The 26,880-nt window shown below is 37.0% G+C and overlaps 2 protein-coding genes across 6 annotated transcripts in view; one reads left to right on the forward strand and one right to left on the reverse strand.

The window, feature by feature from the left end:
* LOC121381295 (epidermal growth factor receptor kinase substrate 8-like) overlaps positions 1–11,202 on the reverse strand; it is a 135,965-nt gene extending 124,763 nt beyond the window's left edge. The window contains exon 1 of one of the 5 annotated variants that reach the window (XM_041510543.1): positions 11,102–11,202. The gene's annotated coding sequence lies outside the window, so the exon portion shown is untranslated. Of the gene's footprint in view, positions 1–1,533; positions 1,823–10,811; positions 11,040–11,101 lie in introns of those variants that run through there. The other 4 variants (XM_041510544.1, XM_041510546.1, XM_041510542.1 and 1 more) reach the window with 4 other exon arrangements.
* Positions 11,203–15,716: 4,514 nt separating this feature from the next.
* On the forward strand, positions 15,717–25,309 carry LOC121380883 (BET1 homolog). The gene is made up of 4 exons (XM_041509889.1): positions 15,717–15,873; positions 18,816–18,913; positions 21,540–21,596; positions 24,246–25,309. Exons 1-4 carry the CDS (start codon positions 15,855–15,857, stop codon positions 24,399–24,401), a joined length of 330 nt encoding a protein of 109 aa, XP_041365823.1. The 5' UTR covers positions 15,717–15,854; the 3' UTR covers positions 24,402–25,309.
* Positions 25,310–26,880: the final 1,571 nt, after the last annotated feature.

The raw sequence follows: 26,880 nt of genomic DNA on the forward strand, positions 1-26,880 counted from the left end.
CCAGTGCACCACGAGTGGTATATCAAAGGCTGTGGTATGTGCTATCCTGTCTGTGGGATGGTGCATATAAAAGATCCCTTGCACGTTTCCTCTAAAACTATGTTACAATGACCAAATGTCTGACATCCAATAGCAGATGATTAGTAAATCATTATGCTCAAGTGGTGTCATCAAACAAAAACTTTAAACTTTTAATTTGTTGTGTTTTACCAAGTTTCTAAAGAAAACAATTTGTATAATTTTATTATCTTGGTTCTCCAAACTTTCTTCTGAAAGTCAGTTACAATTTAAATGATAACAACAAATGTGGAAAAACTTAATTAAATTGCAAGTGAAATGTGTATTGCAGTACATGTGTACGTACCGTATGCAGTGCATCCAGATTAAGGTATTCCCACTCCCGTGGCTAGTGATATTCAATGTTGGGCTACTGGCCTCGGTGGCGTAGTGGTTAGGCCATTGGTCTACAGACTGGTAGGTAATGGGTTCGGATCCCAGTCGAGGCATGGGATTTTTAATCCAGATACCAACTCCAAACCCTGAGTGAGTGCTCCACAAGGCTCAATGGGTAGGTGTAAACCACTTGCACCGACCAGTGATCTATAACTGGTTCAACAAAGGCCATGGGGAAGGACTTTCCTTTGGCACTGTCACTAACCCTAACCTTAACCCTAACTCAATGATAAGTATTTATAATGTTCTTCATTATCATAGCCTACGCTACGTGACAGACAGTGCCAAAGGAAAGTCCTACCGGCCATGATTTGTGCTATCCTGCCTGTGGGAAGCGCAAATAAAAGATCCCTTGCTGCTAATCGGAAAGAGTAGCCCATGTAGTGGCGACAGCGGGTTTCCTCTCAAAATCTGTGTGGTCCTTAACCATATGTCTGACGCCATATACCCGTAAATAAAATGTGTTGAGTGCATCGTTAAATAAAACATTTCTTTCTTTCCTTAATGACACCTCAGCACAAAAAATAATAATACCCTAGACAGAAAATCCAAATAATGTTTGTCAAAATAGTTCATATTCAGGGTAAGGGGAGAGAGGGGTACTACATTAATTGATTAAATGAGTTAATGTGTATAAATAAACTTCTGCACCTTAGGCTTAAAAAGCTAGGAAAGTGTGACAGTATTGGAAACCTTTGATGATATACTTGTGATATTTTATTACTTTACTTTAAACTTTTATATATATAAAAAAAAGCATACACCTAGGCCTACCCCTAACCACAACTGAGTCAGTACCCATCCTGAAACTTGTTAGTTGACAATTTAACTCTCACCCAGAACTATTAAGATATGCATTTGAATGTAGTGTCCCAACTGAATATGTGATAGGTGACATGTCAATGCCGACCTACAGTTCGAGATGTCGATGCAATGACAGCCCCGGGGCGGTCAACATCAAAGTCAGGTAACTTGTTAGTTAAGTCAAAGAAAATGGCGGATGGGACGGTGGTAGGAAGTCGGTCAACTGGTTTTGGCGAACGACAGGGAGATGAAAACAAACAACACGCCCATACTTACACTAAGAGAGTCTCGCGCACGTCTAACAAAACTCCGGTGAATTCTTGTCGCTGTTCTATCAACAATCTGAACACTTTCCACACGATTCACCTAAACCGAAATGTTTGCTATTGGGCGAGGCCAAGTTCTGAGGCTGTTGTGGCTATTCCGTTTACTTCCTACGTTATACAGTTTGTTGTCCGATTTAATTGTATGTCGTATTGGTAACTTGTCAATAAATGTAATTTTCTGTTTATAGGTAAGCGTGATAAACACAGTGGAATTATTATTTAATAAGAAAATTTAATGATTTTAAATGTTACACGTTACAACATTTACCTGTGTAAGTATAATCAACAGAATGGCCAACACAACTGTCACGTGATCAGTTGGATCTGTCAATGTAAATTCCTGTTGACATTTTAAATTACAGGATTCTAACGTGAGCGTGTGTGTAATAAATACATATATATATATATATATATATATATATATATATATATATATATATATTAATGTAGTTTAAGAATTGCCTTAAATTAACACGATGGTCAAATGGGCTCCATACACAGCGTTTGTGGAACTTGGGAAATTGCGAAATGGGTGGGGGTTCTTGTTGAAATAGTACACATACAATGATACATACATACAATGATACATACAATGATACAATGATACATACATACATACATACATACATACATACATACATACATACATACATACATACATACATACATACATACATACATACATACATGTATAACGAATATTAAAGCTGCAATCTCGATTATGTTTTTAATGTTGAAGCATTTGGAATAGAATATAAACTTTATCCGTGCTCCCGTACAGCACCATTCTTCGAGTTCATTTAAATGTTGCTGCAATGTGGATCACATTCAAAGGCAGTTTTAGTAAAATTGACATCTTATACATGTGCATTTCCTGCGATATGGAACTAGAAGGAAGGAAGGAAATGTTTTATTTAACGACGTACTCAACACATTTTATTTACGGTTATATGGCGTCGGACATATAGTTAAGGACCACACAGATATTGAGAGAGGAAACCCGCTGTCGCCACTTCATGGGATACACTTTTCGATTAGCAGGAAGCAATCTTTTATATGCACCATCCCACAGACAGGATAACACATACCACGGCCTTTGATATACCAGTCGTGGTGCACTGGCTGGAACGAGAAATAGCCCAATGGGCCCACCAACGGGGATTGATCCCAGACCGACCGTGCATCAAGCGAGCGCTTTACCACTGGGCTTAGTCTCGCCCCATAGTTGGTATCTATCCTGAACATAGATTAATGTCTGATTAAATGTTAGTTGTACTGAGAGAGAAGTCGAATGTATAGTGGCCTTATAACTCTGGATTGGACCGTGATAGATCTTGCCAAGGTAAGGGAAGCTGTCACTCTTTCTCCCCAATCACTCCCCTGAGGGAGAGTAGGGGAGTAATTTTTAGCTCCGTTTAGCATGTAAATTCACATGATATCAATATAGTAATAACTTAAATGGCTGCCCATAATGTAAGTTAGGAAAGCAATTAATCAGCCAGTCTTCTAAATTTCTCCACGTTCCGGTCTGGAGGAATCACTCGGAGTTGGAAGGAAATGTTTTATTTAACGACGTACTCAACACGTTTTAATTACGGTTATATGGCGTCGGACATATGATTAAGGATCACACATATAGAGAGAGAGGAAACAGGCTATCGCAATTTCATGGGCTACTCTTTTCAATTAGCAGCAAGGGATCTTTTATATGCACCATCCCATAGACAGGATAACACATCCACGGCCTTTGACATACCGGTCGTGGTGCACTGGCTGGACACTTGGAGTTGGAGTCAGTTATTTGGCTGCGAATACAGGGCTTGGCTGACCTGTCTTGAACACATCCGCTGACAAATTCGAATAATGTGCCTAGTGCTAGGATTACACTTTCAACTGTCACGTCGAAGTTGGCCAACTATAGTTGCGCGGTATTCCCCCCCCCCCCCCCCCCACCCCCCTCCCGCTCCCAACTTATGACGGGTGCACTCAGATTAACAACTAATTGGTGGTAAGAGTGCTCAGACTAGCAAGCGGACAGTATTAGAAGTTGTGAGATCGGCGACTTGGTCAACTTCGTCGTGACATTTAGTAGTATGTAACTAGCACCAGACTACTGTTCTTGAACCTTCAGTAGGTGTAAGCAGGTGTCCAATGGTTGATTGATTGATATATGACTGAACCATTACGTCATCGATACAGGTTAACTCGTAAACCAGAAGACAGAGGTTAAAGATAATACGCAAAATAAATCAAATAAAGTCTCAACAGCCGATTAGAAATGTTATTCAAGTGGGAGGCCCTGTCGTAAAAGAGTAGCCTATGTGCTGACAGCGGGTTTCCTCTGAAAAAAACAGTGTTAGAATGACCATATGTTTGACGCCCAATAGCCGATGATAAGATAAAAAAATCAATGTTCTCTAGTGGCGTCGTTAAATAAAAGAAACTTTACTTTTTCATTTCATGTGGTAAAATGCACGAGTCGAGAGAGGCGAGTCTCGTCTTGGCATGCGGTATCAAAACGTGACTTTACTAAACGCATGGATAATTTGCTTTTCAATGGTTCAATCACAATCGGGAATAATAAATGGAATATAGATGTACTGCCATTGTATATACATGAAAACAGGCCAGTGACTTCGGCTGACGTTACCTCTCCGTGTGGTTACTCAAACGTCTGTGCAATATTTTATTCATTAAGTGTAACACGGAAGTACCCAAATAAAAAACAGTTTTCATATATTTAAATTTGCACCCGGAAGAACTTAAATATAAACTTATAAACTTCTTCTTTTTTCTTGAGGTGGGGTGTGTTGTTTTTTAGTTTGTTTGTTGTTCTTTTGTTTTTCTTTCTTTCTTTCTTTTTTTTACTTACGCGCCACATACATCTTCGTTAATTTTAAACTAATATTTTATATTTTTATGGTGGACAATCAAGGCATTTGACCTGGTATGCGTATTCAACGATATATAATGCATATTATTGCTTAATATCAACAAGTATAATCGTATAGTTAATTAATAAAACGGTTATATGTGACGGCTATTATATATAACGGGCGCAGCCATTTTGTACCACCCAGTGAATACGCCTTCTGGCGAGCTGGTGGTTACGTAATACCTAACGTGTCACGTCAGGAATTAGTCTTCGAAATGAAAAAACAAAACATACCTGATTTTTGCGGATGCATCGCAATATTCTGTAATAATAGTCATCCTAGTAAGCCAGCAACATTTATATATTATATTTAATACAAAATAAACCACACTTGTCAAAGTATTGAAATAACTGAATTATGGTTTGTACATGAATTAACCCATGTACTGAAATAATAATCGGAGTGTTTTCTTAGTTAATTGGTCGTTTCTTTCCGTGGCCTGTACCTGTGGTTCCTTATTGGCAGGTGTATATTTAGACGGTCCCCAGACACTGTGTCTAGACACACTAAAAAGACGTGCCTCTTTTATTAAGATCACATGGTATTGTGTTAACCGCACGGACATCCCTCTAATCGTAATCGATCAGCCGTCTTGCTTTATTATTGTAAGTAATTCTGTAAAACCCTTGATTAAGTCACAAAACTGACCAATTACGTAGTCCCAAAGAAAAGAAAATTATTACTTGGGTATCGTGAGTGGTCGGTTTTGCTTGTACGTAGCATACCAATAGGCTTAATAATATGCATTTGTTTCTTTGGATTTAAAAAAAAAAGAAAAATACTATAACTCCATTTCGTTCTAATGATGCAAATTGAAATATATTTAGTTAAATAGTTTATTATACTATCAAGTCATTTATGTTGTTTTACAAGTCAGATTGATGAAAGCGAAGCGCCTTGTCGTAAATTAGAGCGTTTGTTTACACTGTGCATAGAGCAGACCGGACGTCACAAAAACGAAACAAAATGGCTGCCCCCCAGTTAGCAGGAATAATCATGGTTTTTTATTAACTCCAAAATTACGCGTTTTTTATTTGTTAAAGTATCAGTATGTGTTGGTGGTCCGGGTATGCATCTTTCCAACACATAAATCTCCTGTTTGAATTTACTCTACATTTAACCGTTGTTTAACCTGGGCCGTAGCTTGGGGGGGGGGGGGGGGGGGGCAAACTGAGTAGTTAATAGTCTAAAACTCCTTAAACAGTTAAGAAGAGAATTTTCTTTAAGTTCTATAATGGTTTCCGGATTTTTTTCGGGGGGGGGGGGGGGGGGGGCAAGGCAACGGCCCTGTTAACATGTGCTGGGGTGTCATTAAACACACAAATTCCTTTTCATTCCCGTCTACATAAAATGTATTTTTGATTATCAGAATGAGTTACCTCTGTGTCAGCAGATGATTTAAGTGACTAGGTGAATAACTATACTTGTGTCTGCTGATCTGTAATTAACCAAGATGTTAAAATAAACCCTTTCTTTTTGTAGTGATGTGTGGGCGTGTAGGCGTTTTATAAAAATGTATCTTTGTGACCGACGCCCAAATTATTATTTTTTAACGACACCATGTCTTTAACGTAGTCTTATTTGTTTTGTCTGCTCTCTCTCTCTCTCTCTCTCTCTCTCTCTCTCTCTCTCTCTCTCTCTCTCTCTCTCTCTCTCTCTCTCTCTCTCTCTCTCTCTCTCTCTCTCTCTCTCTCTCTCTCTCTCTCTCTCTCTCTCTCTCTCTCTCAACTGTAGGTGTGTTTATATTAGCTTTAACAATAACATTTTGGGGCGGGACTACCACTGTGCAGACTCATCACAACATTTACGTCAGTCCGATTGCGAAATTCATCACTTCAAATATTTCATACAAATATTAAAACGTGGGTGGGGCTAAGGTTTTGCATGTCTTAGTATCACGTTTTTAGGCGTTGAATAAGACCAGCATTTGGATGGGCCAGTTATATAGTAATTTATAGAATACCGGCGGTGACATGCTAATTAGAGTAACATGCATTTTAACGGAGAGGTGGAGGATGCATACTCTTTAGAGATGTGAGGGAGGAACTTGGCGGTGCCCCTTCCCACCGGCCCCATGTCCCTCCACCCTAACCTCATGCTTCCGACATCTATACGTTTAAATAAAAACAATATATTATTATTACGTTGTTGGGGAGTTTTTTTGTGTTTTTTTTAATGAATATCAATGATACTGTGAACGTAAATTAAGTTTCAATTGAAAGTTGCGATAAGAACGGTTTGATTAAAATCAGCTTCACTGATTAATAACTATTACCAGTAGATCTGATTTCAATCAGATTGCGATCAGTACTTTTAAATTTACTGCCTGTTGTGTTCCTGATCTCAACCTCTGAACCATATTCCATATTTAAAAGATAAAGTTTGTTTTGTTTAACTACACCGCTAGAACACATCGATTTATTAATCATCGGCTATTGGATGTTAAAATTTGACATATAGTCTTAGAGAGGAATCCCGCAACATGTTTTTATTAGTAACAAGGGATCTTTTATATGCACCATCCCACAGACAAGATAACACATACCATACATATACTTTGATATACCAATTGTTATGCATTGGCTGAAATTCCGTATTTAGCACTCAATTTGTCCTTATTTTATATGAAAAAAAACACACAAAAAACACGTAAATTTAAAAGTATGCTAGATTATCAAGGTTAGGGTGAAAACTGTTTACTTTAAACGCCACTAGACTATCAGGTATACTTTTGTTTCGGTAGTCAAACACATATTAAGTTACCATTTCAGTGTTTTGTAAATGTATATACCACCGAATAAAATGTTTGTTTATGAACACCCAGGCTGTTGGTTTAATCAGGCCTATTAAATATCATACATGGGAATCCGGTGGTTGCGACACGAGGTAGTATAATATACACAGGTGCACGAATCGAGTCTGGCGTGGTAGACTCGGTAATACGATCGAGTATGTGTTAGAAAAAACTAATGAATTTGTTTAAAACCGATCCTTCTGATATATAGTCTTTTTCCTGGGGTGGTGTGATGATGGGGGTGACATTACTTGGTGTGGAGTTAATTTTCAGGTTTAACTTGATTTCCTTTTTTCTATCCCATCAATGTTTGTGCACGTTATCCTGGACACACTGACGTAGCCAGGATTTTATACTGGGGGGGGGGGGGGAGACCCACATTGGGGGGGGCAACCCACAGTATGTATGTATGTATGTATGATTGTATAAAATTTAATACAGTAAAAAAAAAGGTTTGATTGGGAGGCCATGTACCGTGTCCCCCCCCCCCCCCCACCCCACCCCAACCTCGTTACGCCACTGTTTAGACACACAATTGTCTAAAATACATTCATCTATAAGAACGGAATATATAAAACAGTATTACCAAACCAGACATGCAAGTGGTTTTAAAGCTTATTTAGCCTTTAGAGGTACAGGCTATTCTTATATCGCCGTGTGGTATTTCTGTTTGAAACATTCCTTTTTTAAAAGGTCTTAATTCAGGAGTCTAGAGAGGTTTAATTAGCACTGCGGGTACAAAAGGTATGGAGCTTGGCATTCTTAAGTACCATCTACTGTACCACTCCGAGGGGGCGCCACTGAACACAAAACCCAAAATTTAACTTCAATTAACATGGTGGAGTACATCAATGGAACTGCTGCCAAAACATTCTTCATGGTATCTTGACCATTGGGCTATTTCTCGCTCCAGCCAGTGCACCACGACTGGTATAACAAAGGCCGTCGTATGTGCTATCCTGTCTGTGGGATGGTTCATATAAAATATCCCTTGCTGCTAATCAAAAAGAGTAGCCCATGAAGTGGCGACAACGGGTTTCCTCTCTATATCTGTGTGGTCCTTAACCATATGTATGACGCCATATAACCGTAAAATAAAATGTGTTGAGTGCGTCGTTAAATAAAACATTCCCTTCCTTCCTTCTTGACTAAGGGTCAGTGAAATTCTTAAGGGTCAGTAACCCTTGTACTGAATCCACATAAGTATGGGTGAAATGTCACAATTCGACCAATGTAAGGTTCAATAGCCCAAGACAATCGTTACATCAAAGTTTTAAAATATTCTCGTTTGGTTTGCTAAACAAGATCCATGATTCTTAAGTGCCACATCCCGTAGTTAGTTAATTTAAGATCACCTGCAATAAGCAGACCCAGTCCAACGGTTACTTTTGTTAACGATCAGTTATTGTTACAAAATCCAAGCGCTATTTACAGACGTGAATATTCTTGACAAGAAACTGTAAGGTGCAGTCAGAAGTACCGTACAATATGTATAGTGGACTATACGTCACGATAGCCCCTCCCCAATACACACAACGACTCGAAAAATTACCATCAAACACAGACACACACAGACACACACACACTCGAAAACTGAACATCACACACACACACACACACACACACACACAGAGAGAGAGAGAGAGAGAGAGAGAGAGAGAGAGACACATAGAGACAGAGAGAGAGAGAGAGAGAGAGAGAGAGAGAGAGAGAGAGAGAGACGGACGTAAAATGCTATCCCAAACCTTTATATATGTGTAATAATCTAGGGAAGGCAGGAAGGAAATGTTTTATTTAACGACGCACTCAACACATTTTATTTACGGTTATATGCCGTCAGACATATGGCGAAGGACCAAATAACCACACTGTATGGTACGATTGTCGTCTGTGGGTTTTGGTTTGGTGGTACGCATCCTTAAATGCATTTTTATGGCCCACGGCAATGTGCGTACAAAAGCGTTACTGCTGACTTCATCGATTTATGGCCTGTTGGTCAAACCCGTTATAACTAAGCATATACTCAATAGTATGACCAATGACACTCTCGAGTAGGCAGACTAAGCGGCGCCACAGATACTACTAATCAAAGACGATAACTCGTTTTGAAGTATTATTATAACTGATCGTAACAGTTCGCTGTTGATCTAAGAGATCGTCTCGCCATATATCTAGTACAGACAATTATCCATTATGCTTAACTCGTGCAAGTCTCATATGTTGTTCCAACCTGGAGCATACCCAGTGATCTGAGTCTTTCCTCGCGTTGCATATGCCCAAATAGTGGCTACACTGTGCCTCTGGGGTTAAGATCTGGTATATGTGTCGTATAAACAAGACGGGGTACTGCCACAGTGTGTGCAGAATGTTCGCAAATGCAACGTGTTAACTTCGGAGTTGCACACCAAGTACGTGCCAGCTCACGTGATTCACGTTTATACGAACGACTGCGTTTAGGGGGATGAGGGTGTCAAGTAGTTCTGTTTTATATTTATTTCTTGTTTCGTTCAATAATTATTCACAATTTATTTCGAATATCACCAACTAATTTTGAACAGTGTAGTTACCCACATGAAAAATTAGGTAGAATAAAACAATAGGGTTAGACATATGATAGTTATAGCAATATTACCATTCTTAATCTAAATTACGTGTATGCATGCACGCGCGCGCGTGTATGTATGTAATGCGTGTAATAAGTAGTGATGTTTCACTTATCAGTTGAAATCGACAATTGATCAGTTTGATGTGATGATCGCTTATAAAAATCCATAATGGATTGTGCGAGGAAATGTCAATTGTAATTGTGTTGGTGCTTGTTGGCATGTGTAAATAAAGAAATTAGATTCAAATCATACAATTCTAACCGATAGTGTAATCGAAAGTCGATCAGTTGGTGCCAACCAATTATAACCGATAATCGATGATGAAATCCCAACCGATTGCCAACACTAGTCTGTCCCGGGTCAAGTCGGGGTCAAGTCTCTGGCTGTCCAGAGAAAGGACCCGGGATAGACATGCCTGAAACCTTAGTGGTATATGGGCATGTTAAAAAAGTTCAAGCCACAGGATCGATCACCCTTCGTGGATCCACTGTATATCTTCACACCCAGTGCTACCCATGTCAATTGTTATGACTGGCATATTAAACAGAATGGTATTAAATATTCGCTATTGTCTGTGGAGTATACTGACGTCCAAAAGAAACTTTACAAAGCTTAAAACTGCATTATAAAAACAAACAAACGGTACGGTGGGACATGAAAGTATCAACATGGAAACGTCACAATGCACGCCGTGATACATGCATATAGTGTTTGTAAGGTGGTTTCTAAATTGGTTGTTTTCGATTAGGAACAATATTTATCAAATTATTAAAATTATATGTATGTAAAGTTTCTGTTGGACGTCAGTATAGATATAAAAAGCCCATCATAAATTTCTCCTGCCATTTACAGCCCCAGTAATTCAAATTTAATAACTGATAGTATAACTTACCTAATATCTTCCTTGATATATAGATATGTGTGTCGACCGAACTAGCTTTGCAGTCACGTTAAAATTATGACTTCATTAAAGGCATAATCACCGGTGGGTGGTAAACGTTTATATTTAGTGAGGCGAAATAAAAATGTGGGAACAGTACCAGATCAATTATGGGCGGGGTGCTTGGAATAGCCTTTTAACTCGGGTTTAGTATTAAATTTCGTGAACAGCCGGCCACCCTTTTCTCTCTATCTCTTGAAATATTTAACTGTGTAGTTTTAAATAAAAGTTTAAACACTTACGATTATAAAATGTGAAAATTGTGTAAATCCGGTGTAGAAATCAAGCGAAGTCTGTGTGCACGCACAACGGGTATTCGTATCTATAGGTGGGTCTATTATTGAATAATAGGACACGCTGCCTATTGTAGTCTCGCATAGTTCTTCTCTGCAAGTTTAACGTATAATATGTTATCTCCCCTTTTTAACCTATCATTCATGAGTACACACCCGTAAAACAGACTACGGTCGAAGTATTCGAGTTACACGCCTGCTTTACAACTCCACCTAGATGCTTTTGTTATATGTCTATGGGTATGTATTAATAGACACACTTTTCCAAAGGAAGTTATTTTATTTTTACTCCAGTGTTTTTCGTGGATTTGTCATCTTTGGCTGAGTCATTAGCGTAGACAGCAAATCTATTCATAGATCGAGGCGTATGTTGAACAACGTTTAATAAAAAATATGATATAGGATTTTATGAAAGTCAGGCGAGGTAAATGTGATTACTGGAATATTATATATATATATATATATACATAAAGACTATTCTTCCTCTAGCGCTATGTAATTGAGAACATTTCTACCTCAATGTACTAGTAAGCCTACTTTTATGGTACTCTATTTGTAAAATAAAAAGACTCTACCTGACCACAACCCAACACCAACACTCAGCAGAATTAGTAATGAAATTATTTGATTTTAAATCTGGTTATCAACTTATCAAGTGTATTATAGATAATGTCGTATATATGAGTCGGATACATTTAATTATGTTCAACAAAGTTCAATATTAAAAGTCAAAGTTAGTTGTGTTTAACGACACCACTAGAGCGCATTGAATTATTGATCATGCCGTCCGCTACTAGACGTCAAACATTTGGTAGTTTCTGACTTATGGTCTTAAATAGAAAGCCAGCTGCATGTTTCCATAGTATTTTATAAGCACCATCCCACAGACAGGATAGCACATACCACGGCCATTAATATACCAACCATAGTCCACTGTCCACAATTTTCGGTAGTTGGGGTTATTAAAATTCCTTCAGCCCTCCAGCTTTCACCTCGTATTAGGATCAGCCAAAAGGTGGGTGATGTCCAGTGTTAAGGTCACCCCTTTTAAAGTTGCAATCTCGTTTCATTGAGGTGATTAGCATACCTGTCAATTCATGCATTTGGCGTGAATTACACGCATTTGTAACAAAAATCACGCTCTCACGCAACGCTACTAAATAATCTCACGCTTTTTGAAAATAGAAATATTTTATAATCATGGTTTGTATTTTAGAGCTCTATGGAATTATATGTTGATTATGCAGGGTCTTTGTATTCGTTACCTACTAATAGTAATACAGCATATCGAACCTGTCGTCTGTTCAGTAGGCCTACCAACAAGCACTCGCAGGTACTAGGTCAGGTCAGGTCATAGGGTTTTACGTGCACATTCAGAACAAGCTGTTGTAGCTCACGCCTGTCATGGGCACAGGAGCCGGCCTTGGTTTAACACGTGCATACCAATTGACTGCTGGCTAATTATCAGCCAATGAAAATCACTTTACGTCTGTAAGGTTTCGCGCGGTATTTGGTTGATCACAGCCTTCAAATTGAGCGACTCGGACTGTCAAAACCAAAACTTTGTAAATGTACAAAATAACTTGCTACAAATGGGAGCCAACTAAGGAACTTAAAAAAAAAAAAAAAAATTAAAATGGCATGAGCTACAATATGCTACATAGGAAGTAAACATCATTTCATCATCTGAGTTAATACAATGCAATTATCTTTCTATAGTCTGTCCCATCCTTCTACCAAAAAAAAAAAAAAAAAATTGTAAATATTTTCAGTTTGGTTTGACATAAGAAAAAAAAGAAAGAAAGTATTTTGGAAATAAATAAAAACATTAGCCTACTATTTTTTGTGTGTGCAATTTAGAAAACAATCGGCTTAGAAATAAATAAATTATAGTAAAGTTCATATTATGAAAAAGAGGCGTTCCCTGTGGGAAGAACGAAGCCAATAAATTACTGACTAATTTTTTGTTAGTAAAAATGGTAAACACTGATGACTGTCCATCGTATAGTCCGTCCCACCATTCTATAAACAAAAACAATTTTTTTTTTTTTTTTTTTGTAAAAAGTTATTTCAGTTTGGTTTAACGTAAGAAGAAAATTAAATGTGTTTTGGAAATAACAAAAAACACTATTTTGTGTACAATGTACAAATCAACTGACTCATAAATAAATAACTTGTAATAAATTTCATAGTATGAAAAACAAGTGTTCGCTCTACGACAAAACCGTAATATCATAATCAAAATCGTTTTTCCACACCAGGCAGTCGAAAAGGCATTTTGACAAGCTTGTGATTGTTTCCACGAATCACTAGCAGGTGTATATCATTAACCTACTATTTATACATGGGCGTACATTGGATTTTGAAAAGGGGGGTTCCAATACATAGGATTTTGAAAAGGGGGGTTCCAAAATAGATTGCAGAAATATTGGGCATATATTTCTGTTGAGTAAATATAATAATGTCAGATATCAATGTCAGATATATTAAATTATAAAAAAAAAAAAAAGCGTTTCGGGGGGGGGGGGGGGGGGGGTTCGGTCGAACCCATCGAACGCCCATGTTATATATATATAAGTATACCCGAGATTGCAACTTAAATTCGTCCTTTTATGCTGCCATAAATATTAAGTGTCCGTGATAAAATGATTAAAGGGACATAACTCTTGTTTCAAACACGGAGTCGATCGCTAGTGCCAGCGTGAATTATATTAAAGCCGCACACCCTAGTTCCATCCAGCGAAAATAAATTATAATTTGGTTAATCTACAAACCTGTAACACACTTAGATCACGTTTTTTATCAAATGGAGTGAAAAAGCAGGTTTTATATCGATAAATACCATGGGAATCCCCATGTCCCAATTGCTTGAAATAATTTTGAAAGTTAGTATTCTGATGTCACCGGTAGATGTCGCTCGAAGCACAACAATGCCTACGTCACGACAAATTTCACAGAGTGCGCACAGACTTGGGGTGCGTTCTTTTCACCTCTCCTGGACATGTTCCCACTGTTCTGTCCTGGTTGTTTTAGACCAAACGAAGAGAAACGCATCCATAGCTAAAACGGAACCGTGCCAAAACGGCACCAAGCGAAAACGGAACTAAATTGGACAAAACGGAACCTGCGTTGGCTAAAACGGCCCCGAAATTTATGACTAAAACGGAACCTACGATGGCTAAAACGGCACCATAATTGACTTTTATTTGAAGAATAGTAAATAAGACCAAAAAACCCCAACAAAACAACTTAACTCAAATGAAAAGTTATTTATTAAAAGAAAAAAGAAATGTTTTTGTGTCACTTCTGATAGTTGCACAAACAATTTTCAGGTCAGGTAAATTTATTTACGTGCTTCCACCAGATAACTGTTCAAGCACGTTCCCATTGGGAGCCGCCTCTGACAAGAGCCAGACGCCAATCTTGCCGAGGAGAGCTCTTGTGAACTTTTATTTTTCTCAATAAAATAAGTCAAAACAAAGAGACCACCGGAAGTTGGAAGAAAACGTGAGCTGTGTATATAAGGGAGATGGCAACCCAGCGTCAGAGGCATGTATTTGAGGCATGGCAGGCCTTCAAAGATGGCGAAATCACATCGATTCAGCTGCTTTCAAGCTGTTCTGATGTCCATGGCCCAGTCCATTTTGATTTAAAATGTGCAGTACATTTGGTGTCACATCACTATTAAACAAATAAAATGTTTTAATCTTGTCAACTTTGTTGTTAGTGTGTTATCGGCTATTGGACGTCAAACATATGGTTATTCTGACACAGTTTTTAGAGAAAACCCGCTGTTGCCACATATGCAACTCGTTTATGATAGGCAGCAAGAGATCTTTCATTTGCGATTCCCACAGGGAGGATAGCACAAACCATGGCCTTTGTTGAACCAGTTATGGATCACTGGTCGGAGCAAGTGATTTAAACCTACCCATGTCTCGACCGAGCACTCATTCAGATTTGGAGTCTTTACCTGAATTAAAAATCACGTCTCGACTGGAATCCGAACCCAGTACCTACCAGTCTGGAGACGATGACTTAACCACAGCGCTACCGAGGTCGGTATATTAGGCATCAAAGTATGTACAAAGAGTGAATGTAAATATAATAATGTCAGATATCAATGTCAGATATATATAAAAAAAAAAAAAAAAAAGCGATTTCAGCGATTTCATTTACAATGTAAAAAAAAAATCAAAAGAAATTCAGACATAGAGGGGGCAGGGGAGGGGGAATGGGGTAGTAATGCACTTGGCGCTCTTAATTTACGTATTTACATCACGTTATAATCTATTAATACGTAATATTAGTAGTAACATTACATAAACAGTGTGGCCAGTCTACGTCATCAAAATGGAAAGACTTCCGAATTCACCCCCCCCCCCCCCAACCCTTATTCATCGCTCTGAACTCTAACCCTGAAATTAAAAATAAGTTATATATATTTATATATGGTGCTGTTTTAGCCATGATAGGTTCCGTTTTTGCCAACAAAAATGGTTCCGTTTTGGCACGGTTCCGTGTTAGCCTGTACCCGCTAAGATGAGTTATCTCCCAAAAACGCGTCATCAGGAAGTAGATGTCGCGTTCAAAAGCACACGTGTTTGTTTTCATTTTGACAACTTGACATATTGGTTATATTCAGGGTTTCTTCTCAAATAATTGGCTCTAAAACTAATTATCTAAATACACATGTTCCAGGATGAGGCGAGCTCATATAGGTAGTAAACGTAGTTTTACGCTCGTAATTGTTATACTAATAGTAATACTGTGAATATTTTAATTAAGAAAATTGATTGTTAAAACTTTTAAAGATCCATCCTCCAATGTTTTTGCTTGTGCCACATTTTGTTATTTTTATTTCTGTTTGTGATAACTAACTGTGGTAAAATATCGGACCGTTACCCACTAGGTATTTGGTTAGTAGGGTTAGAGTTTGATTTACATGTAGTTAGGTTTACTTTAGGCATTAATATACTCTTTTTAAAGTCCGAACCAAATTGTTAACAACTAAGATAAATTACTCTCCTACCTTTAATTACCGTTAGATTTCCCAAAATTGTTTTTCAGACAAATGGTAAAAAAACTCCACATTACAGTGACACAGATTTCACATACAAGATAGAAGACTATACAGTGCTTAGCCCGAGTACTCTGACTGTAAGAGAGCTAGACGGACATTTGGACATAAACACGCTCTCATTACAGTCAGAGACCAACCTATGTCTTTTTTTGGCAATTCCTGACTACCAAACGGTAGGCAACGAGTCCCGCTCTAATACCACAACAATCCTATGTTTGATGTCAAATACCTTTACATCAATCATTTTCGAGTTAAGTGATACAAAAAAATCCACATATTAATCACTAATACACTTACTACAGAAAGAAACCCGACAGCACCCACATTCAGCTAAGCTTCGTGACACTCCGTCGCAACAATTGCAAAGCTCGGCGATCTATTTCGAGACGTAGACCACGTGATCGCGCACTGGGCGATTCCGCCTTGTGCAGCAGTTACAGGGGCCGTCTCATATCAAGCAAAGTTACAACATGGAAGAGTTGGCTAATGCCGTTTTGGATGAATTTGGATTTCATTACGTCATTAAACCAAAACAATTGCACATTATTGACTCCATTTTGAATTTGAAGGATACATTTGGGGTGTTATCGACAGGATACGGCAAAAGTATGTGCTACGTACTGCCTCCTCTTATGAGATGACCCCTGTAACTGCTGCACAAGGCGGAATCGCCCAGTCTCGAAATAGATCGCCGAGCTTTGCAATTGTTGCGACGGAGTGTCACGAAGCGTAGCTGAATGTGGGTGCTGTCGGGTTTCTTTCTGTAGTAAGTGCATTAGTGATTAATATGTGGATTTTTTTGTATCACTTAACTCGAAAATGATTGATGTAAAGGTATTTGACGTCAAACATAGGATTGTTGTGGTATTAGAGCGGGACTCGTTGCCTACCGTTTGGTAGTCAGGAATTGCCAAAAAAAGACATAGGTTGGTCTCTGACTGTAATGAGAGCGTGTTTATGTCCAAATGTCCGTCTAGCTCTCTTACAGTCAGAGTACTCGGGCTATACAGTGCTCTGCAAAGCAAGTTCAAATTTACTCTTCCCTGGCCAGTAAAGTACAATATTTTAGTTGCCAGCCACTTATATTTAGTAGTCAGCTAATATATACTTGTAATTAAATCGATTCATCTGCCATTTTACGGCACATTACTAATGCCGTAATTGTTATTAGGACTGCATTCGAATGAACTCGTGAAGAGGTGATTCCTAGTTGTTAAATAGAAATTACACGTTATTGTTTGTGTCCGGTTCCACTAAAACAGTGAACGACTATTAACTATCATTAAATTCCATACCCAATAATTGTGTTAAACAAATTTAAGCGAATTACTATTTTAATGGCACTGCCAAAATATGCATTTAAATTGCAGTACTAGTACTCATTAAAAGTTAAATAAAAGCATTGTGATAATATCTACCAAGCTTCAACGTGTTACTAGTAGTTACCAATCAGCTACCTTACTTTTGTTTTAAATAATATATATTTTTCGTCACATACTGCCTTTTAAATCCATAAATACTGTTTTGTAAATAGTTGTGTCTTTAAAGCCGTTTAAAGTTGAGTCATGAAAATAGAAACATGTTTTCATCCTCCACTGGTGAACATGACTTCCGATGTGATTAAAACGACATTCACGATTGGAGACGTCGTTATCGTGGAGGGACCTGTTATCACGATAAGCAGGAGACGCAGCATAACACATATACAAATCAACATTTAAAATAATTAATGTTTGAGTTTCAAACAGACAAGTAAAGACACAGTACTAGTGGCTCAACAATGTCATTTTAATACATAAATAAAACCTGGCTCTAAATGGGACAGGACCGACTTAGTCCAAAACTGAACTGGGGCCGAATTATTTCCAAACGCTTGATGTTCAAGTTAAGGGAGATAACATCAAAACGAAGTATTACCTCCCACTTAACATCACCATGTTTACTCTTGAATACTGGAAAATCGTTATTCATAGGCCGATTAACATGTCTCAAACTTTTATTTTTCAAACAAATTATCGCTAAAAAAACACGTTTTATGGAAGATAAATTGCTACTGGTCCACTGTGTTTTTCTATGTCCAGTTTTCTTTACAGATTAAAGTAAAATTATTGGACAGTCGCCAACTGGCGAATGTGATTTTATTTTTTAGATGCCAGGGAATGTTTTTAGTCGCCATGGCGAGTATTTTACTCGCTTTGTAGAGCACTGCTATATAACGTTTATTTTTCAAACAAATTACCGCTAGAAAACACGTTTTATGGAAGATAAATTGCTACTGGTCCACAGTGTTTTCCGATGTCCAGTTTTCTTCACAGATTAAAGTAAAATTATTGGACAGTCGCCAACTGGCGAATGTGATTTTATTTTTTTAGATGCCAGGGAATGTTTTTAGTCGCCATGGCGAGTATTTTACTCGCTTTGTAGATCACTGCTATATAACGATGTCACCAGTATTGACTTCAGTATTGACTTCGCTGAGATCACATAGGGCAAAATACAGGATGGGTGGATCAATATGATGTAATGTAACATGACATGCACTTAAGTATAAATCACTCATTATGATGTCATATATTTCAGGAAATGAAATGGGCTATCGGCCTCAAACCCAGGTGGTGGAGGAGGACAATGAAAGACTGGAGGAGGCCCTCACAGGAAAAGTGAAGGCTCTAAAATCTGTAAATATCAGTGTTATGATTTTTTTTCTTCTTTTTTTTAAGTTAACCTTTTGACTAAATTAATTACTCTTTATCATTACTGTATCAGGGTTCGCACGCATCCTGGAAAACCCTGGAATTATGGTAAACCTAACACTAAATTCTGGAACAATGGGAACTCTTACCAGTGCATAACACACCAAAATGGAAATTGTGTTGAAAAGTTTGATAACAACTTAGAGTTATCCCCCTTTTACTATTGACTGAGATCAGTAATTTCTGCTACTGAACATTCCATTTAATTCGTACATGTAATGGTTTTGATGATCTTCAAACTTGGAAATAGCATCCAATACGCTTTACAGTTTATATGAAAATAAAGTATACATGTCTTGTGTGTGAAATCAAAATGTTTAATTGTTGCAAATATCGTATATGAGGTGGGATACAGTTTAAAATTGTCATACTAAAATTAAAATTAGATGTTAATGCGGTTCCAGAATCTGCTCTTTACAAATGAACAGGGACGTAAAGCAAGTGCTACTAATGAATTTATAATTTTCGAGTTCACTCGTTGAAGCATAAATATTATGAACTGTATTCTTATAAAAGTTGTAAGATATTTTGGTTATATAGATGTAATAAACCTTGTAGCAGAACATGCTTAATGTTTTTCAGTTCTTTGCAAATGTAAATCTACATTTGTGTAAAATGAACGTCTACGGTGAAGTTAGATTTCATTAGCCCAACACTATAATCCGCGGCCATACAACAAGTGGTTACTAAGACATACCGTGACACAATAATTATATTTGGATGAACAAGTAGACACTACCAAACAAATAAAGTTTAAATCAACAAATGGACACTATTTAAAACATGTTTAAGACAAGTAGAGAAGACAAATAAAAATACAATAAACAGTAGATACTACTGCAATTAAACCAGTTACTTTCAAGATTATTACATTATTGAGCACTGTATCAGAGCTGGTTACTTTAAGATGGGCAAGTGGAAAACTATATGGGGCAAGTGAATATCTGATTGGCTCTTGCCCTGTGGCAAGTAATTTTTTTGAGAAATTTTGAACCCCTGTATGGCACTGTGGAATTGACCACAGTCAATGGGGTGTTGGGGGCAGGATAATCGCCAGAAAGAAAGTGGGTTAAGAGTAGGGTTAGGGTCAAGAAAATCATACATTAATGATAACAGTAATTAATTTTGTTAAAAGGTTAACCTACCAAACATTTGGGTATGGCGCCATACCCATTTTACCCTCTGACAGAAAGCCTGCTTGCTACTGATAAAAAAAATGTAGCAGGTTCTCCCTCTAAGATTATATGTCAAAATTAATAATTGTTTGACATCCAATAGCCAATGATTAATAAATCAATGTGCTGTAGTGTTGTCGTTAAACAAAACAAATTTTATCTTTTATCAGTCTCTCAAACCAATTGTAATACCAGTAAAAGTTTACTAGTCCAAAGATAATTATTTTCTCGGCATTGTGTTGCAATTTACTGTAAGGTTCAAAGAACACAACACACCAGTACAGACTTAAATACTCAGCAACTGTTAGAACCCTCAATCTTTTCTCCTGTTTTTTCATCTACCTCTACTTCACTCAAAACGTTAAACAATATAACGACTTGAAACACATTAAATATACAAAAACACCGATATTAAAAACAAAATGTATTTAATGTCATTTTTTCTTTGAAAAGTTTCCATTTATATTTAACTTTGGGGAAATCTTTAACATTGGCAACATACTCAGGACTGTCTCTTGAATATCTTTGACTAATTAATGCAAAATACAAAAATAAATTATAGTGGTAACATATGCTTTTAATAACAACAAATATTGTCAGTTATGCAGTTTAAAAATGTCTGTCATTTTAAAGACAGAACTACTTAATAATTTAATTACTTTGTAACTGCCAAAGACATATAACATTTCACCGAAACAAGGTTTTTCACCAAGCAGTTTGTCATCAAGATTCATAAGTATTTGAGAAATTTAACATCGAAAAGAAATGAGGGGAGAATTATTTGAAAAAGCAAAAGTAGACTCTTTACATGCATTATACATAAATATTAAAAATCAGAATTTCCCTCAGAAATTTTGTTAGATGGGTTTTTTAAATACAGTAAAGATTGTAGCTTTTAGTGTTATACAAACTATTTTGACCTTCAAGTGTTATACAACACATTTTGTGCTTCAAGTGTTATACAACACATTTTGTGCTTCATTTCACTTGTTAAATATAACAATTCTTTTATGGAATGCACAGATAGCTCTGGCACTCTCCAAATTCACCAATTGTGAATTTTGAAAACAATTGGCAAATTTTATTTTAATTTGGCGAAATAATTTTATGTACTAATTGACATTTTCCAGAAAATAAATGTCGATTTCTGCAATTTTTTAAGTTTTAAGACAATTTGGCGAAATATTTTGCTCACCCTGGAATGCAAAGTGTGGCTGTAACCTTTGGACAAAACTTTAAATGTTGTTGTTTTGTATAAATTTATTAAAAACCTAATGTATGTTAGGTATCTCAAACAAATTTTAAGGAAAGATACTTACGTTAATATATCTAGTTTATTATGCCATAACTCTTATAATGTTTAAATACTGTTTCAGCTCACTATAGATATTGGCACAGAAGTACGAGCTCAAAATCAATTGTTAACAGGAATGGTAAGTAATTTAAAATGTGATGTTGGCAGTGGCTTTTAGAAATTATTATGTAAAGGATAACTATTTGATATTTTAAAGTTATGCATGTTTAACTATAACACAATGATTTAGGCTGGGATGAAATTCATAACAATGTTAAGATAATTAATTATGGGGTCAGAGGTATTGTCTAAAATTATGTTTTGGAACTGTTATTTGAGCATGTCTAAATGATATATATTGTTTTAAAATGCACGCCTGATGTGTGATCGGTCTAGGATCGATCCCCACCGGTGGGCCCATTGAGCTATTTTTTGTTCCAGCCAGTGCACCACGACTGGTATATCAAAGACTGTGCTAATCCTGTCTGTGGAATGGTGCATATAAAAGATCTCTTGCTACTAGTGTTTCCATTAATAATTTACATTGTGGTGATCATGTCTTAATGATATTGTGATGAACATATCTTAATAATATTATGGCCTGATCGTAGCAAGTTTTTTTTAATGATATCTATTGTGGTGATCATGTCTTAATGATATAGGACTACATTGAAACCCGTCTAAACCAGATCACACCAATTTAGACAGAATCCGGTGCTTAGAGGGTTGCGCTTAGGGATGGGGCGATTATTCGATCTTACCGAAAACTGCAGTTATAAGCCCACGGTTCGGTGCACCGTTTCCCAATTTGCGAACCACGGTTCATTTCGTTGTTTTTTTAAAAATTGTACATGTATAAAAGTTTCCGCACATTGCTGGTAATCCCAATGACCCATAAAGTATTTCTGCCAATCATGGCATTTGATTTCCTTAAACTGGACATGTTTTCATGGGCGATAGGTGCCATTCAGATCCTGCACAGAATCCGCAAATTTCTTGCCAGGACTGTAAACATTGTAACATCCTAAAATAGGGACTGACCTCAGTGATTAATCCACCGTGGAATAAACATTTTAAGCATGTTTCGTCCCAGTTGTCAAAATTGAAAAAAGTAAAGACGTGTTAACTTCAAGAATTATAAATTGGCGCCCAATTTTCGTCATATTAATTTAAAATGATTCAACATCGCTAATTTCCGTAAGTTTTTATTGGTACGAAATCGTCTGCAGTTCCTGAACTACAATGTATGCAAACTACTTTGCACTTGTCTTTCTTTTTTTTCTTTTTTTACATAAATCTTTTTTTTTTTTTCACTTTCAGTACAAGCAAAATATAAATTTAAAATAATAACTCATTATAAATAATTCACTATTTATCAGATATTATATATTATGTGCATGTACTTGTGCTGGCTTATTCTTTTTTTAAATCGGTGATAGCTTTTTATGTAACTTCTGTTGAGTTAAATAATCATCAGTAGGCCTATATATTATGTATTTGTGCATATATTGAGTAATCCATACTTTAAAAATATATATATATGTACTTCTCATCAAAGATTTAACATCATCAAAGTAATAATAAACATTACAGAAATATGACTTGACATATATCTTTCTTTTAGACTTCTATAATGTGTACATGACACAATCACAACCCCCCCCCCCCCCCCTGCATGTGCTGTAACCTCACCGTGTTGCAGGGGTGTAACATTCTCTTTGAGAATGGCCAATACAGCACAAAATTTGAGTAAAATTCAGTATCCGTAAAAATTCTGTGATATTTGTGTTTTTGTTTCAGTCTTGAATTTTTATATTGATGTTGATCATCACTTTATTTATTTGCATTACCATAGTTTGACACCCAATGGCTGATGTGTTTTTCGTACTGGGGTGTCGTTAAACATTCATTCATTCATTCAGTCACACCCATATATTATGTACTCCAGAATACATTTAAAGACAACTGAATTAAAAAAAAAAAAATACCAGACAGACTATCCCTAGCATTCTCGCCCCCAAATTATTTTGCCAATTCTCTGAACTCATTGCCCAAGTATCCCAGACCCAAAACGCTAACATGGCATAGTAAAAATGCAATTTTTGTTTTCTAGTCAAGATATAATTTTATATTTAGAATTCTTTTACAAATGACCATGAAAAATAAAATGTCTTGCTCTTAAAATAGTTTATAAAAATGTATTTATGATAATTGGCGTACTTGCACTACTAGTAAAATATATTGTGAATAAATCGAACCGCGAATAAATCGAACCGCGAATAAATCGAACCATGGACAAAGAACAAAAAACTGAACCGAAAATAAAACCCCCAAACTGTCCCATCCCTAGTTGCATTTAGAATTTAGAGAATTCAAGACCATAAAACTTGTCCAGTTTTGACAGAATTTTGGTTAGTTCAGTGTTTGGTTTAGACTGGTTTGTTTCACTGTATCATGTTTTAATTATACCGTAATGATAATATATATGTTAATGATTGATTGTTTTTAGTATGATGACTTTGACACATCAAATATTATTGTGTAGATCATTTCTTAATGATATTGTAATATTGCATATGTTAATGATCGATTGTTTTCAGGATGATGACTTTGACACATCAGGTATTGTTATTTTGGTGATCACATCTTAATGATGTTGTAATATTGTATGTGTTAATTATTGATTGTTTTCAGGATGATGACTTTGATATATCAGGTATTGTTATTTTGGTGATCACATCTTAATGATGTTGTAATATTGTATGTGTTAATGATCGATTGTTTTCAGGATGATGACTTTGACACATCAGGTAACCTGCTCCAGACGACGATGGGCCGCCTCCAGAAGCTGACCCGGGCCGGTCACTGGAAGATCTGGCTCTACATGATTCTCTTCTGCGTCTTCGTCTTCACCGTGTGCTGGATGATCGTCAGGTTCAGATGATGACATCATCCGTGTAGAACTCGCCTAATTAACAGATATATGCCAGACTCAGTTTTTTAAAAAGCCTGGCAGTGTACCAAAAATTGCAATGTTAAAGATGTCAGGGAAAGGACAATCGCACTTCTCTGATTAATCGGAAATGCAGAATTTTACGCCTAAACATGATTGTCTTAAATTATATTGATTTATAACCTGCAGTTGTAATTTCGTAGATTTAATATCATGTTGTTTACAGAACATTTACACATGGCTTGGTTATTAAGAGTACTGGGTATGGGGTCAGCTAACCCTTTCTCCAAAATCACAGTATTTTAATTTCTACAGTAATTTTACTTCAACAGTACCTTATTAAAACAATGAAATGAATACACATTTCAGGCAGTGATGTAACACTTCAAATTGTCAGATAGGGTTGTTATCCAGTCACAGGAAGTAAAATTGAATGGTAAATAGTTTTATTTCTCCAAACTGATCAAGATAAAAAATAAAAAAATGTTTATGTACATAGTAGCATTTAACTGTTTGTTAATGCATAGCTGATCAGTATGTAGCCCATTAGTAAAGTTTAGCAATGTGCAGAAAGTGATCAAAATAAGTATCACCATGTTGGTGTTTGTATAACATTGTTCTTTGTACATTTTATTATTTGTGAATATGTGACTCATCTTTGTAATTAAATTATTTAGTCATTAACCAATGTTTGCAATTTCACCGGACTTATTATTGGACAATGTATGGTAGACCTTTTTCACATGCAGTCTACATTGTAAATAAATCATTTCTATTGTAAAATTATATTTATATATAAAGCACTAGTCCTTAATAATTAGTCCAGGAATGAGGACATCATTACGATTCATTCTGGTCAAATATGTTGTTTTAATAAATGAGACACTTGTTGCATTTCACCTCAGTTTGTTTTCGTGTTTTTTTAACCTTTGACTAGTTTTGTGCTCATTTGTTTGTGTGTGTGTGCTTGTTTGTTTGTGTGTAGGGTTTCCACGAGTACTTGGGCACGGGTCGAGTTTAGCAAGACTTGAGTCTGTTCAGAGGACTCTAGTACCCGTACAGCTATAATACAATGGACAATAGGCCAATCATTTCAGCAGTAGATAATCAACAATATAAGTTACACAATAATTATATGATCATGTGCTAATTTCTCTTTAAATTTGGCCGTCCGACACCATAATTATATGAACATGTGCTAGTTTCTCTTTTAATTTGGCCATCCGTCACAACTCTGAATATATCCACTGGCTTTTGAATGCAATACAATGGCATGATTTGGCATCCATGTTCAGCACTGGAATTAGGATGCATAATTCTATTTTATTTTATTCCTTAGTCTCGTTATTATCTAGTGCAAGTGTCGGGTACTCAGGTCTGAGTCAGGTTTGATCCTCGAGTACTCTAGTCCCAATATTTCGGACTCATGGATGCCCTATTTGTGGGTGCATATACATACATGTATGTGTCAATTGTGTACATCATGTCACCAGTGCTGGACCTCGTTTGCGACTGACAATATGTAGCAGATGCATGTGTGTAGTATTTTACATAAAGGGAGAAAGGGTATGGTATGCAAGGCCACGGTCAAAAGCACAATTTTCATTGTCATTAAGTACCGACACTGGACAGTTTTGCATCTAGCGTAAACACTTGGGTGGTTTAGAGTGCAAGAGTGAAATGACCTTCCACTGACTTTGCAGATCTTAGGGGTTCAGTAGGATCTTATTTAAGAATTCAAACCCCCCCCTCCCCCCCAACTTGGAAATGTTAAATCCACATGGATTGTTTAATGGTAGATGTAGACCATTTCACTATATGATAAATCGCCAATAAAAATGATGTCTGATGCAATACCCTATTTTGACCTTGTACGTGCCTTTTTGTTGTTTTCTTGTGAAGATCTTGTACATTTCAAGTATGGACTTTATGGCTGTAGGCAGTGCTCATGAAGGGTGCCATCAGTGACGCAGGATATGCTCGACTTTTGTGAACATCTAAAATCATCAGTTTTTACAGTGATTCATTAGTGATGTCATCACAACTCTATATATTGTATAAGTCAACTGTATTGGGCTCTATCCTGTGCAAGTTTGAGTTTCCTAAGCTAGTATTGGGACCCGATGATGGTGCAGGAGGGATGAAACATCCTGTTACTGATCTCCTAGGGGAGTGGCGGCCCTTCTACGGGCTGTGCAGGAGGGATGAAACGTCCTGTTACTGATCTCCTAGGGGAGTGGCGGCCCTTCTTCGGGCTGTGCAGGAGGGATGAAACGTCCTGTTACTGATCTAGGGGAGTGGCGGCCCTTCTTCGGGCTGTGCAGGAGGGATGAAACGTCCTGTTACTGATCTAGGGGAGTGGCGGCCCTTCTTCGGGCTGTGCAGGAGGGATGAAACGTCCTGTTACTGATCTAGGGGAGTGGCAGCCCTTCTTCGGGCTGTGCAGGAGGGATCAAATGTCCTGTTACTG

The sequence above is a fragment of the Gigantopelta aegis genome, chromosome 9 (genome assembly GCF_016097555.1).
Source record: "Gigantopelta aegis isolate Gae_Host chromosome 9, Gae_host_genome, whole genome shotgun sequence".
Lineage (NCBI taxonomy): Eukaryota > Metazoa > Mollusca > Gastropoda > Neomphalida > Peltospiridae > Gigantopelta > Gigantopelta aegis.

Excerpts from the sequence above, each read along its gene's own strand:
- LOC121380883 (XM_041509889.1), top strand. Across the intron at positions 18,914-21,539 it reads AAGTGAAGGCTCTAAAATCT|CTCACTATAGATATTGGCAC; the intron begins GTAAATATCAGT and ends ATACTGTTTCAG. Across the intron at positions 21,597-24,245 it reads ATCAATTGTTAACAGGAATG|GATGATGACTTTGACACATC; the intron begins GTAAGTAATTTA and ends GATTGTTTTCAG.